The 15,693-nt window shown below is 35.2% G+C and overlaps 1 protein-coding gene across 1 annotated transcript; it reads right to left on the bottom strand.

Annotated features, from left to right (window-relative positions):
• Window positions 1–3,387: 3,387 nt before the first annotated feature.
• On the bottom strand, window positions 3,388–4,371 carry LOC149946573 (sulfotransferase 1B1-like). Its single transcript, XM_090170821.1, has one exon. The coding sequence runs from the start codon at window positions 4,369–4,371 to the stop codon at window positions 3,388–3,390; it is 984 nt and encodes a 327-aa protein (XP_090026947.1).
• Window positions 4,372–15,693: the final 11,322 nt, after the last annotated feature.

Raw genomic sequence — 15,693 nt, 5'->3', positions numbered from 1 at the left:
TAAAAATAGTTTCCCCGACTTTAATTCGGGCGGACATAGTACCAGTCCAAAGAGTAGTTTCCCGACTGTATTTTGGCTACGAAATAGTCGCCGTCAAACAGTCGGCCCAACCGAAAATCGGCGCCGTCGGGCAGGCGACAATTGCTACTGGGGTATGGATTTGAAATTATGTGGTAGGCCGCCTGGTGCGAGCGTAGTGAGAGCGCGAAGTTGGCCATGCCTAAAACCACTACTCGCACAGCCCTACAAATTATGCAATCCCTTGGGCGACAGAAGCCCGTAACTGAATTATCCCCACCAAATATTTCCCCCAATGCTTTGCTTCTCGGAGAAAAGGTTGATCTCAAAAACATTTACCACCTTTTATATTAAATTTCCATTTGACGGTTGACCATATTACTGCCCAAATTGCGATGTAAATTAAGGAATTGTTCAATATTGGAATAAAGGCTGGTTTTTCATTCGAGCAAAAACGTCACGACGCAAAAAAATCCCCGTTAGGCCTAATACAATATTTTTGCGTCGAGCCTCAACGTCGTGGCGTTTTGCCGAGCACGGCCCATTGCACATGCGCTCGCGTTCTCTCGCCCCATAGTGGCCCGCTCAATCCATAGTGCCGCTTGTAAGAACCTTGCGCTCAATCAGCCCAAAATACTGAATTCCATTGGTGGCCGCTACGTTGGCTGTGGCGCTATAATCTGACCCCTCTTTAACATTGAATCCCACCGTACCCTGATATGTTGGTTTTTGATTCATTATGAAAAAGATTGAGAATTAATTGGCATTTTCAAGGAAATGAAAGGTAAATCAACTCTTTTTATTCGTTATAATCACTTTTTAAAAAATTTTACTTTTGTTTTTTTGTCAGCGGATCTCGCTACTCAAGGTTCCTAGAAGAAAATTCTCACACGTCGACGAAAAGAGACTGCTTGGATAATCACAATTTACGCGTGTAGCTAAGCCAATAGTAAATATTTTAATAACTGAGAAATTGAAAGTAAGTTATTATTTAAATATTTACAATCCATAATATGGAGAAGTTTAAACAAAGTTATTATTTACATATTTCCAGGAATGACTGCCGTAAATGTTGTATTGAACGTTTCACATTTTGAGAAACTTTCTCGATTGCGACTTAAAATTAAGTTCTTTAAGATTCTCGTAACAAGCTGAAATTATCTGTGATATATTATCAACTCAAAGTGGAATTATTTGGTCACAGACAAAATTTGTAGAAGTTGAAGCATGAGTGTCATTGAAATCACACTGTAAAAGAGGACAATTAGAAAGTTTGGGCAATATGTAATATTCAATTTTGTTACAAATTCCAGGAGTTTCTCGTGAATATGGAATTGCTCCCTCTATGACGGTCAAAAAAATTGAGATAATCATGACAAACTTCTGCTTTGGGTATTTTAAACCACCTCTGTCTGATAGTTAAATTAAATCAAGGAGTGGAGAATAGTAAATCCCAATTCGAAATTTTATTAATTTAATCAATAAATCTAATATTATTTGTTTGAATTTGGTTACTTGATTTTTAAGAGGCAAGAAAATGACTAAACATTATTTACATTTTTGAGGGGCTACTATGAGATTTTTAGGGTGGGCTAATTTTTAATATCAGGTCACTATATCCCACCCCCAAGGGCCTAGAGACGCCAGTGTATTTATATCCAAATTGTTTACGGGTTCTTTGAAAATGTCAAGCCCCACAATTGTCATTTAAAGATGAATTCTGTACCTTTACGATAATCTGTGTCACAAAAGTGTAAACTGCATACTACACTTGATGCTGATGTGTCATTTATTTTGTAATTATCACGTGATATGATTTTCAGCCATCTTTCTCGCAGAGTTTCATCACTTTTTTAGATTTGCAATAAGGAACGCAACCCAAAAGCATTTTAATCTAGTTAAGTAAGGGTAACTAAATTGTCGAATAAAAATTATTTAATTTATAATTACCTGTAAACTGTATTATTACACTACAATAGTTTGTATAGTATAGTATTGCCTTAATGAAAAATGAATTCAAAACCATATAAATATATGTTGGAACTTATTCTTAAAAGGGTTTCAAACAATGTAAATCTTAGAACATGTTTATAATAAAAATTAACAAATTCCACCTAAATAAACATTTTTTTCTTTAGAAGATAATGAAGTTATACGATTACGTTTAATATCTTTTCCTTTTTTAATGTTTTTTCTGTTATAAACACTTTCAGAAAAAAATTCGATGAACAACATAAATTTGTTATGGTTTTCGAATAAACAATGTTTCGGGTTTTGGAACTCTCAGCCAGTACGTATAAATTTCTACCCCATCCGACTCTTGATACGGCAACGTAAAATTGTTCCGCTACGAAGGTCAATACCAGCAGTACACGTTAAAATTCTTAAAATACGTCAGACCCCCTAATTAAAAAAAAACCCTATCCCCCCCCCCAGCCCCGCCCAGCCAAATTTTTCTTACTACCGACAGTACGGAGCCCCGTCCGGCTTACAAGCTGAAACCATAAAAGGAGGAAAATTCATGTAATGGTAATTTTATTATAATCTAATAGGAGTATAATAGAACTTCATTAGCTAATTGGATTAAATTAAACGTTTTCAATGAAGAATAGTAAATTTGAAATTAAGCCTTTGATGGTTAACAACAACACTAGGCTATTGACCAAATTAATTAAGTAAATATGATGTCCTAATTATTTGGGTCAAATTAATAGCACAACCCTTTATTTTGCGCTGTTTTTTTACCAAAGCCCATAATTTTGGGTTATTTATTTTTACCCAACCTTTTGGGCAGTTGTTAATTTACCCAACTTTGGGTTACATTTTCACCTAACTTGGGTTGTTTTCATTTTGCCCAAATTTATTGGTAGGTGAAATACTGACCCACAATTTGGGTAACAATTGACCCAAAATGGGTAGAATTTGACCCAACCTTTTTTAGCGTGTATAATATTCTTATCTCGCCCATTAAGAGATTACCAGGTGACCTTCGGCCGGTTCTCATTCCATAGAGTGTCTATAAGAGGTAAACGGCTTTTACAACCAATCTATCTCATATTAAATACTACTGAAAATTGGTAATATAATAATAATTAAATAAAAGTATTATTTTATTATTAATTTAATATATTTTATAAATAAAATTCACGAATTCTGTAATTCAACATTTTTTAAATTTAAGTTTAACTGATTTGTAGATGGCGTAGTAAGATTGGAACACCCGCGAAAGGTGCAACGGGCAGCTCCGTCTGCTGATTTACTTTGGTACTAATAGTTCAAAATGCTTCCCCTTAAGCTGGGTTAATCCACCATTAACATACTCTCTTTCACCAGATAAAGAAATGAAGTGATTAATAATTATAATTTTATTTATGTACTATATACAACCAATACTCTTCCAGAAAGTGTACATTTCGGAATTTCGGTGCTTTTTAACTTCCGTTCGATTTTTTCATTCATTTTGCTGTTTTGCTCTTCGGTAAAATGGCCTTTCCAGTCGCCGACAATGCCCTTTCGCACCAGTTGGAAATCGCCAAAAGACGTTTTTCTATCCTTTAAATACTTGATCATGAACTTCATTCCGCTCGGTAAGGGCAGACTATCGATGTCTATGCCCGATTTGACAATTTGATCAATGCCTCCCGAAGATTCGTCGTTGATATTCTCCTTCATGTATTGGAAACTGGAATAGCGAACCAAGTCGGCCATCTTGTCCGGATCTTCCACCAGAGCTTGATATTTCGGACCCAGGAAGGTGCCTATTTGGGTGATGGCCGTCTTGATGTCTTTCTTCATGTTTTCGTAGTAGAGGAACAGGACGTTGGGGTCGTTTCTCCGTTCGTACCAGGAGAGAGTGTGGTCGAAGAAATCCCCGTAGTCGTTTCCGCCGTTGATGAACAAATCGAAGTAGACGTCGAAGGATCCTTCCGCAAAGTCGTACAAGTTCGTGCGAGAATGATGGAAGAAAGACACGCAACAGTCTTTCGGGTTTCGAACCACGAAGACGTATTTAGCCTCGGGTGACTTGGGTGCCAAGTGATAAGGGAGGTGAATCTTCGCGAGCCTCGGTTCCGATTGGATATCCAAGGCGTCCACGCCCAACATCTCCAAATAGGGACACTTCATCAGGAAATCTCTGGGGTTGGCCAATGGTTGGCAGTCGTTGAATAGTAGCAATAAAATTTGTTGGGTCCACGTGCTCCCACACTTTGGAAATGCTGTCAGCAGTATGTCGCCCGGTTTTGGCTTGTGGTTAATGGTATCCCTCAAGGCCTGATCCGAGAAAGCGGCCAACAGATTAAATCCATCCACTAGTTTGTAATCCGGAACCAAAACGCCGTCTTTCAAAGGCATATTTACAGCTACTTAATAGATGCAAAACAACGAAGATCTGAAATATTTCATTTTTATTAGAATTCGTGTTCTATAAACATTAATTAACTGGCAATTTATTTAGAACAGTGTTTAAAGATGTAATAGTCTACCTCCTCTGATATCGCTAAGAATTCATGAACTTTTTTACTTTTTCTCAGTGGAGTATTTTCTACAGACGTCTGTTTGCCTGACAATACTCATTTGTTTGTAGAGTAAAAGGTTCTCAGATGTAGTGTTACGTTAGAAATTCACATCTCTACGACCACAATTAACATAATAAACATAACTATGACACTAAACACATTGTGTAGTCCGACCAGGGCCGTCACTACCAAAGGGCGAATTGAGCGACCGCTCCAGGCGCCAAGTCTCATGGGCACCTCAGTGGTAAAGAAAAATAAAGGAAATATTTTTAAATTAGGGGTACGCGAGGGGGCGCCATAATCGGATCTCGCTCCATCCTGAGACTTGCCTCGGGCCGGCACTGAGTCTGACGATTTGAAACCATACTCTCTCTGTTGGCCAAATTATTCTCAGATTCACGTGATTGTGATAAATACGGGTGAAAAATCGTTTACAATAGGTTTCAAATTGGAGAATAATTACCTTAACAAACGAAGGGCATGCTTCTAATTAATTTTACGTCCCGATTCAATAATTTAACGGTATTTTACCTTCACTTATCTAAGCGTTTCAGTTTTCAATCAGACTCGGATGAGACTAGTAACAGCTAACGGACAGTATATAGGTTTATATGGTCATTGGCGAAACAGATTATCATCAATTAAAGAAAATATCGTCGGGAGAATTTCCTATGTCTTAATTAGGCTTTTTACGTTACTTACGCTACGACCAATAGAACAATGGTAATGAGGTAGTTCCGCCCGAAGTTATAAACTATTACGCAATTTGTTCTAAGTCAAACTGTAATTTGATTAGATTACAATATAACTGCACCCTATTTTACGTAATAACGTACCCATTATTTTCAGAATAATCGCTAAATAACAAACTCTTCCACTAATTATGTAAAACTTATAAATATAACACGTTTACTTATTTGTTTACCCCGAAACAAATATTTACAAAGCTTAAGATACCTAACGAATGACTAAAAAACACGTTCGCTTACCTGAAATGTATTTAACAAACTACTTCTGAAATAATTCCGCCTTCAAGAAATGGGAAAACATTTCTCAAGGATTTGTTCTATGTAATTATGTAGTAGTAGTTTTTTTTACCAAGGTTGCTAAAGAAGAACAGAAAAAAATATAGGATTGTTGGACCATCTACACTCTTTTAAAGGTTGGGTTGTTTTCAACCCAAAATGGGTTAAAATTCAGCCCAAACCTGGGTCCGTGTTTACCCGGCCCAAAATTTGGGTTGTTTAGACTCAACCCATTAAAGGTTAAAAATTCAACTTGATTTTGGGTTTAAATCTACCCCACCTTGGGTTGAAATCAACCCCGTCTTGAGTTGAAATCTACCCCGCCTTGGGTTGAAAACTACCCCGTCTTGGGTCGAAAACAACCCTACTTCGGGTTGAATCTTAATGGCGTGATTTACCGTGTAGGTAAATTTTAGACCTGGAAATTGTCGTGTGCCTATATAAGACCAAATTAATGTATGAATCATTTAAAGGATCCATGGAGAAATTACAGGAATAAAAGTTCAACGGAGGTCACACATGGATTACTATTCCTGAAGACAATTACTGTCTTGAGCTTTCGTTCCGCAGATCTTTGTTAAATTAAGCTGAATTAAACCAATTTTCTTATATACAGGGTGTCTCAATTTGCTCGATCAGGCCATTTTTCTCAAAATGTATTTATGCTAGGGTTTATTTGTTAGGTATGGAAGGCTTTGGTTACTAAATTTCAGAAAAATCGAACGATTTTGTGCCGTTTTGGAAAATATATTTTTTCACCGGTAGGTGTCACGCAAAATATTTCAATAGAAAAGTTGTAGGGCATAGTCGAAAGTGTAAAAATAATTTTGGTTCGGTTGAAAAAGACCTATTGTTCACTGAGTTTGGAGGTCAGAACCCTAGCATAAATACATTTTGAGAAAAATGGCCTGCTCGAGCAAATTGAGACACCCTGTATATCGTTTCGTAAAAAACCTACAAAGTTATCAATTGTTAAAAATAAAAATACGTTTTTTTTAACGATTGATAACTTTTTAGGTTTTTTACGATACGATATATATAAGAAAATTGGTTTCGTTTAAGTTAGTTAGACAAAGACCCGCGGGGCGAAAACTGAAGACAGTTTTTGCCTTGATGAATAATAATCCATGTATGACCTCCATTTTACTTTTATTTCTACAATTTCTCCATGAAACAAGTTGGCAAGCCAAAAATACTCTCCTCGGAAGAATTGCCTCTAGTGGTATTGATTTCTCGAGATGACCCTTAAAGATATATCTCCGCAATTCAGAGTTATTTACTAAAAACGTAATCCAGGTTCAATCCCGCCCGGTATAAAATTTTAATTATAATAAAAAAAATTGAGACGAAACGACCGATTTTAATTTATTCAGAATATTATAAATTAAGTAGTTACAACAGTGAGTTAGACGTACTAAAACAATGCACAATTGAATTTAACACTTTTTACAGTACAAGTTTATCAGTTGAATATAATACGAAGCAAATTTTAATGAAAGAAATATCTACAGAGGGTATTTGTATTTTTCTCGCTTACGAAATACTACAGCCACACCTTTAACGCTCATTTTATTTCAACACTTGCCCTTGATGAAGATACCGTAGAATAGCTATTTTCGGCATCTGGTAGTGGACGACTCGTAGACTTCCAGTTGACGTTGTGACACATACCGCATGAAAAAGACCAATGCCGTCCAATTTCCAATATCATATATTGACTCGCAAACCTAGGAAACCAATGACTATATAAGGAGTCGTAGGTATCCAAATATCCACTCCAAATGTATTAACAAGAAGCAAAAACCTTACCATCAACAAAGCACAAAGAGCCACTTGACTAAACGCAAGCTCGAATATCAACAAACGTTAAATGAACGCCTTCGCTGTATTGCAACTATATTTAAAACGATTATAAAACCCGTAAATAAATAACAAAAAACTAACAAAGTGGATCACCCACAGGGCTACAGGTTCTACCCTTTAACCCTATTATCTCTGCTGACTGCGCTAAAACAAGATTTGACCTTTAATATTTCATACGTAAAAAAAGTATACTTTAAAAACCATTAAAATACTCTTCCGCTATGCTGAGTTTATAATTTTCAAAGAAATGTAAGGTGTATCGGTGGTTTTGTGGTAGAACATTCGCCTGTCATATAGAAGGGCTCGGGTTCAAAACCTGGGCGGCCTATTCTTTTTAATCAACAGAGAAGACGTTACATTAGAATATCTTCGATGCAATAATTTATATGGAACACGAAATTTCGTTCTATTTTAAAAACCGAAATTTAATACTCTGTTAATTTGTAATAAACGATTCCGATGAAGCTGAGCTTATAATTTTCTTTGCACCGTAACATGTATCGGTTGTTCTGTGGTAGAACATTCGCCTGTCATGCAGGAGGGCTAGGGTTCAAAACCCGTCGGATTTGGTGGACACCCAGCCTTATGGATGTTGAGACGTTTATCGCAACCCTCAGCAATCGGTCCGTCCGAAAAGTCAATACATAGACGTTGGAGAGTAGATCGCAAACGCCACACAAACATCATAGAAACACAACACGTCACAAGTGCACAATACACATCCACATTACAATCGCAACATCTCGAAAAAGACTACCAAGTCACAACTGTCGTGACAGTGAGCCTTGACGAGCAAAACACCAAAAAACCCCAAACGCAAATATTATCCGTTAACGCTCACCATCACGGCAGTTTTGCCACAATTTAGAATCAAAGAAGCTGCGTACGCATGCAGTGATTACGCATTACGTTTTGCCCCGAAACTGCGAACGCGTTCGCAGGACACACACAGACACGGTGATTGTATAACCCCTCCTAGGTTACATAGTACCCTCGGAGAGGTAAAAACCTTCATATCTAAGAGGGACGTTTAATTTTTCGTATACAGGGTGTCACAATTTGATCGGCCCAGGAATTTTTCTCAAAATCTATACTTTCTAGAAATTTGAAATATTCAGTATGTACGCTCTCGGGGGAGATGGTTATTTTTTGTAAATTTCAGAAATATCATGAAATTTTTCAATATGTACTTTTCAACAAATATGAGAATCGGTAGGAATAAGCTAACCATTGTTGAAAATTTTGAAACCAAATGAAATTTGAAAAGACTCTATATGGATTTCAACCCAAATTTTAACCTAATTTTGGTTTAATAAAACAACCCATAAAAAATTAACCAATTTTAAAAAATTAACTAATGTTGGGTTGTTATTAACCCAAATTTGGGTTGCAGTGAGACAACCCAATTTTTAATTATGGACTAATCTACTTTTTCGCGTATTTTATCATCCTTCTCACAGTCCATAGGTGGTTTCTACTAACTCAATTTTTACCTCTCCGAGGGGACAAAGTCCTCTAGGCGGGGCTATACAATCACCGTGTCTGTCCACGTGGGTGTGTGTGTGTGTGTGCGTGTGTGTGTGTCAGTCAGTTAATCATTGCAGTGAGCGTTAACGGATTAATTTGCGGTTGGGTTGGGTTTGGATGGTGTTTTTTCGTTAACGCTCACCGTCGTGACAGTTTTAATTCAGTTGGATTGGATATTTCGTTATTGTAATGTTTATGTGTAGGGTGTGAATGTTGAGTTTGTGTTATGATGGTTGAGGGTGTTGTTTGTTGAGTCTGTTGTGTTTGTGTTTGTTGAGTCTGTGGTGTTTGTACGGGCGTTTTCTCATCAACTTCTTCTTATTGACTTTTGGGACGGACCGAGTGCTGAGTGTTATGCAACCTCTCAACGTCCAATGGCAGGGTTTCCACCAATTGTTCACGGTATTCGTCTTAGTATCAATTTGCGATATATTGGCGCCGGCCGGGAATCGAACCCGGGTCTGCTGCGCTCAAAAGATTTACTCTAACTACTGAGCCACCGACGCTCGTTGAGCTTCGGTGTTTTTTTAAACAACAGCATTGGTGAATGTCCTTTACGAAGTTATAACGTTAGGTACTATAATTCAATCTACATCATTTTAAATATTTATAAATTATATTAATCTACATCATTTTAAATATTTATAAATTATATTAATCTACATCATTTTAAATATTTATAAATTATATTAATCTACATCATTTTAAACATTTATAAATTATATTAATCTTATATTTAATTAAATATTTATAAATTATATTAATCTTATATTTAATTAAATATTTAAAAATTATGTTATCTTATATTTAATTAAATATTTAAAAATTATGTTAATCTTATCTTTAATTAAATATTTAAAAATTATATTAATCTTATATTTAATTAAATATTTATAAATTATATTAATCTTATATTTAATTAAATATTTCTAAATTATATTAATCTTATATTTAATTAAATATTTATAAATTATATTAATCTTATATGAAATTAAATATTTATAAATTATATTAATCTTATATGAAATTAAATATTTATAAATTATATTAATCTTATATTAAATTAGTAGCATTAATTAAATATTTATAAATTATATTAATCTTATATTAAATTAGTAGCATTAATTAAATATTTATAAATTATATTAATCTTATATTAAATTAGTAGCATTAATTAAATATTTATAAATTATATTAATCTTATATTAAATTAGTAGCATTAATTAAATAACTAATTAATAGCTACAGTGGCGTAGCTATAGGGCCGGCGCTACAACAGGCAAGCCAGGCGAGCGTCTAAGGCCTCGCACTTAGCGACACGTTTTGTGGTCCCCACACCTAAGGGCACCTATAGGGGTCCCCTTACTTAGCGGCACTTATTGAGGTCCGGCACTTTTTGGGGTTCCCGTACTTTGCGGCACTTATTCGGGCCCCTCATTTATTCCTTCGCAAAATATATGTGTTGTGAGAAGGGGCCTCGCTCACATGTCGCTGTCAGGGCGCCGCATTCACGGCGCTACCATCCCTCTTCCCAAAAGCCCCAATTGATAAGGGCCCCTTAAACCTTCATAAGACCCTCCCCTCCGACAGGTCTGCTGTACCTTCGCTGTGCCATTAAATAGTAACCACCATTGCTGGGTAATATTGATACTCTTTGTTAAAATAAAAATGGTGTCGAAAATTGCATTTCGTCTCTGACACCAGAATTAACTTTAAGTCTTTGGAATTTGTATTGTATTTTCTTACAAATTGGCCATATATTTAGTTATCTTCCTTGAGTCAAGCCCTCTCAAATAATTCGTTATCTACTAAATAATAAATAAAAGGAAGCTATTTTTGACGATCTATTTGTAAACTACGCCAACCCGAAATATCTGATGACAAAATATTTCAGTCTTCTTTATTTGCAAAATACATTTATTTCAAATGATCTAATAAAACAGATATTTTGACCTTTTTTATTTATAAACTTATTTTATTAAAAAATATTTTCGTACTATTATTTAAAATATTTTTCTCTAAATAAATTAATTGTGATTTTATTTATAAATAACAACTGACACGAAAAAAATTTATTCGTTATTCGCCAAATGATTTTTTGCCCATCGCTGGTCCCGGGTAATATAATTTTTTTTCGTGAAGTTTAGTAGATTCCAAAATAATTTTATTTAAAATTAGTATCACGACTTTCTTTAATAGGCCGATAAAAATATTAACCTACTAGGAGACTTCCCATCAGTATTTCCCCCGGTAAACCTGCGAAAAAGTGGATTTATCTGATTGATCGGAATTTACGGCCAACTTCGACGATTTTTTTTGCTGTCCAACGAATTCGCAATTCGTGAATCGGCAAGTTTGAAGCGATGGATTCTCCAAAGAAAAGGTTTGTTAATGTGTTTGATAAATGTAAATTAAATAACATTTAAATAAAATTTGAATTTAATGTTTTTAAACAAAGGCATTATAGAATAGACTGATACAAAAAGTGTTTTTAATCGTTAACATTTTTCAGGGACGCTCTTAAGCCAAGGCCTAACAATAGCTCACTAAGCTCAGTCAAAATTGCAGAATTAATCCCAAAAGGAAATTGGACTTCGAAAAGATATCCCCAAAGAATATTCGGATGAGATTATTGCAAAACAACATTCAAGAAGTGAAAAACACAAAAACAAAGGCTACCGTATGTTCAAATCTAACTGAGTCACGATTGTTTTCTTATCACACCAACCTAGTCAATGTCTCTTATACATTAAAGCTAAGCGAAAGTTCGTGCTTCTTACCAAGCAAACAGCATTTATAATTGCTTTGTTTCAATGGATGATAGTAAGGGAACTATTGTTTTGGGATTGTGCGAGTGTACTTGTGGCCAGGGAGGAGTTTGTAGCCATGTTGTGGCTACTTTGTGGTACATTTTAGTTTGTGCGTTAGAAAGACGGCATGCACTGAAAGGGCACAAAAGTGGGAACATCTCAAATTTGTCAACAATAATTTGTCAACCACTTACTTTAGCTCCCTCAAGTTTGTTAATGAATGAATGCAATGTGATATTTTTCAGTTACTTTTGATTTTAATGGAATTTTAGATAATGGTGATAAAGGGATAATACCAATAATAAAAATGATATTTGTGATTTGAATATTTTATTTTTATACATCAAGAAGGGGTTCAGATATAAAATTTACCAAATAACATATTTTCAAATTTTTTTCCAGATTATCATTCATTGAATTAGGAAATTCAAATTTAAGAATTCTTAAGTCCAATTAGACGATTCATTTTATATTTTTAACTTATGATTTACGTGTTAATCATAAGAAACGTTCGCGTAAGGCCACGATTCTTGCTAAGGCTTATGTTTCCCACAAAAATACTGCAGCAGACTAAATTTGTTTTTAACGTTTTTTATAGTTTTGATATCTGTACATAGATGGCGCTGCTGTTGAACATACGTCACAGATTTACTTCCCCTTCCTACCCCCTTTCCAAAATCCTCTAGTGGTGAGGGAAAGAGAAAAACTTAGGCGAAATATTTTTATCGGCCTATTTGATTAATTTCGGATCAAACTTTGATAAAAAAATTATCTAATTTTTAAAAATATATCAAATAAGTCAAAGTAAAGCAAAAGATTTATTGCATAAATTGTTGATTTTATTTCATTGTCTGCAAAATATTCGGAATACAAAGATAATTCTTACTGTTAACAAGCAAGATTAAAGAGAGGGAATGGAAATCTGTATATGCAGAGTCGGCCCGCGAAATGAGCCTACCTCTACTGCTATACGCCTGGCGTAAAGAGACTCTGCGGATGTGCAAAGGTACGTCACCAAGGAAGATTGACGTCACTGTGGTCTGCAAGATAGATCAAGCGAGCGTGTTTAGCCTCAGCCTTAGATTTAGCTAAAATAATGGAAGATCTATATAACTTCTTTATAAATTAGGTTAATTTAAAAAATGGTTAATTATAAAAAATGTATTTATAAAGGGTGCAAGAGTCACTCAAAAGATTTAGGACAACCCCATATGAGAGATGTGGTTTTTATTTGTTTTCCTAAACCCAAATCAAATTATGGCAAATGCAAGATGTGCTGGAAGCATGTGGCAGGACTGATATCATGCCTCACAAAGTAAATAAATATGACTATATATGCTCAGTACATTTCCCTGTGGTATTGGAAGGTTCAGATTTCAAATGTGATCCCTTTCCATTTCAAAATAGTGGTGCAAGTGTCCTTTCTGTAAGTGAATACACACATTTTATAATAATGTTTACAGTATCTTTAATGTATAGTCAACCTAGGTTAATGAAAATGCCTAAAACAAAGCTCTGAAGCCTCTGGATTTGTCCATTAAAGAAAATACGACAAAACCAATATCTCCTTCGAAAGACTGTCGTCCCAAAACTAATATTTACACGAATAAAATTTTTTATGACAGACGTTAAAAATATTTTCAACTCGCAAATCTTATATTTGAATAAATTTCATTGGCTTTTCTTTTTTAGATTTCAATGAATTATTTTTTCTCAAACACAACAAAGAAGTATTTGTCAATGCGTCTCTGGCAATGACCAACTATATTCTAGTCAATGATCCGGAAATGAGGATAAAAATTGTACTTACAAATTTAAAAGAAAATGCAAGTGCTTTAGAACTAAGCTGAGAGATCATCGAAATATGCACATTATTAAACACATTAAACATAAAAGAGCCAGCTCATTTTCTTCTACATTGAAGAAGACTCCGAAAAAAGAATGACCTACAAAATGAAACCAAATTTTTTTTCAAACTGTTGATAGATTTTCCGACCTTGAAAACAAGGAACAAATATTTTTAGTGAATAGTTGGTTGAGGCGATATTTTGACGCCCTCTTAATCAAATGGGTAAATCTAAAACCGTCGATATCAAATAAACAAAAACCTATTATAAAAGAATTTTCCTGTCCAACTGAAGCACAGCGAAAATTTAAAAACTACGAAGTGATACATCACATTGGAGGGTACATTCTGCGAAAGGGTTTCAAAAAGTACAATGCACCAATTTTGCATCAAAACTGTGTAAGTGAAAGTTGTGAAACTGAAAAACTGGGAGAAAACTATTCAAGTTGGATTAAAAGTCTCAATAGAGGATGACTAATTGTTTTGAAAAACAAGTTGGCAAGCCAAAATATACCTCTCCTCGGAAGAATTGTCCCTAGTGGTATTAATTTATCGAGATAACCCTTAAAGATATATCTCCGCAATTTAGAGTTATTTGTTATAAATATTAACCCATTTCTATCCCGCCCGGTATAAAATTTTAATTATAATTAAAATAATTGAGACGAAACGACCAATTTTAATTTATTCAGAATATCATAAGTTAAGTAGTTACAACAGTAAGTTAGACGTACTATAACAATGCACAATTGAATTAAACCCTTTTACAGAACAAGTTTATCAGTTAAATATAATACGAAGCAAATTTTAATGAAAGAAATATCTACAGAGGCTTTTTGGAATTACTCTCTTACGAAATACTTGCCGCATCTTTAACGCTCATTTTATTTCAACACTCGCCCTTGATGAAGATACCGTAGATATCTGGTAGTGGACGACTCGTTCACTTCCTGTTGACGTTGTGACGCATACCACATGAAAAAGACCAATGCCGTCCAATTTCCAATATCATATAATGACTCGCACACCCAAGAAATCATTGACTGCGTTAGAAATCGTAGATATCCAAATATCCACACCAAATGTATTTACAAGAAGCAAAAACCTTACCATCAACAAAGCCCAGAGAGCCACTTGACGAACCGCCAGCTCTTAAAGCAATTAACGTTAAATTATCTCCTTTGAATTAACAGAACTATAAATAGGTCGTTAAAAAAGTGGACCACCCACAGGGTCTACCCTTTAACCCTCTAATCTCGGCTGACTGCGCTAAAACAAGATTTAACCTTTAAAAAATACCAGATTAGGCCTTCATAAATTCATTAATAAAAAAAGACTTTATTACCTATTATGCTTACGATGCCTGTCTTAATTTCAGTGAATCTAAGGAGCTATCGGTGGTTCTGTGGTAGAGCGCTCGACTGCCAAGCCGAATGGTCTGGGTTCGAAACCTGGGTGGCGCATTTATTTTTAATCAATAGAGAAACGCTAAAGTAGAATTTCTTCGATGCAATAATTTCAATTTCAATTCTATTTCAATTAAACCAAAATTTCGTACTCTATTAAATACGCTTCCGATAAAGCTGAAGGTCTAATTTTCAATAAGGCGTAACAAGTGTCGGTGGTTCTGTGGTAGAACGTCCGCCTGTCAATCAGGAGGTCTCGGGTTTAAAACCCGCCCGATGCGATCGCAAATTGATACTAAGACGAATACCGTGTACAACTGGTGGAAACCCTGCCATTGGACGTTGAGAGGTAGCATTACACTCAGCACTCGGTCCGTCCCAAAGTCATTAAGAAGAAGTTGGAGAGAAAACGCCCATATAAACACAACAGACTCAACATGCACATCCATCAGAACACAAACACAACAAATTCAACACTCACAACCTACGCATAAACATTACAAAAACCGTAATACACCAAACCGTCACGACGGTGAGCGAAAAAACACCATCCAAACCAAACCGCAAATGCATCCGTTAACGCTCACCGTCACACGGTGGTTTTGCCAACCCTTTGAGAAACTGCGTACGCAGTGATTACACTTTGCACCGAAAATGCGAACGCGTTCGCAGTCCTGACAG

The sequence above is a fragment of the Leiobunum rupestre genome, chromosome 4 (assembly GCF_980474605.1).
Source record: "Leiobunum rupestre chromosome 4, qqLeiRupe1.1.hap1, whole genome shotgun sequence".
Lineage (NCBI taxonomy): Eukaryota > Metazoa > Arthropoda > Arachnida > Opiliones > Sclerosomatidae > Leiobunum > Leiobunum rupestre.
Note: the sequence above shows the minus strand (reverse complement) of the source record. Positions and strands in the feature narration are given on the sequence as shown.

What these genes read in the sequence shown, in the direction of transcription:
- LOC149946573 (XM_090170821.1), bottom strand. Translation starts at nt 4,371, where the DNA reads ATGCCTTTGAAAGACGGCGTTTTGGTTCCGGATTACAAACTAGTGGAT.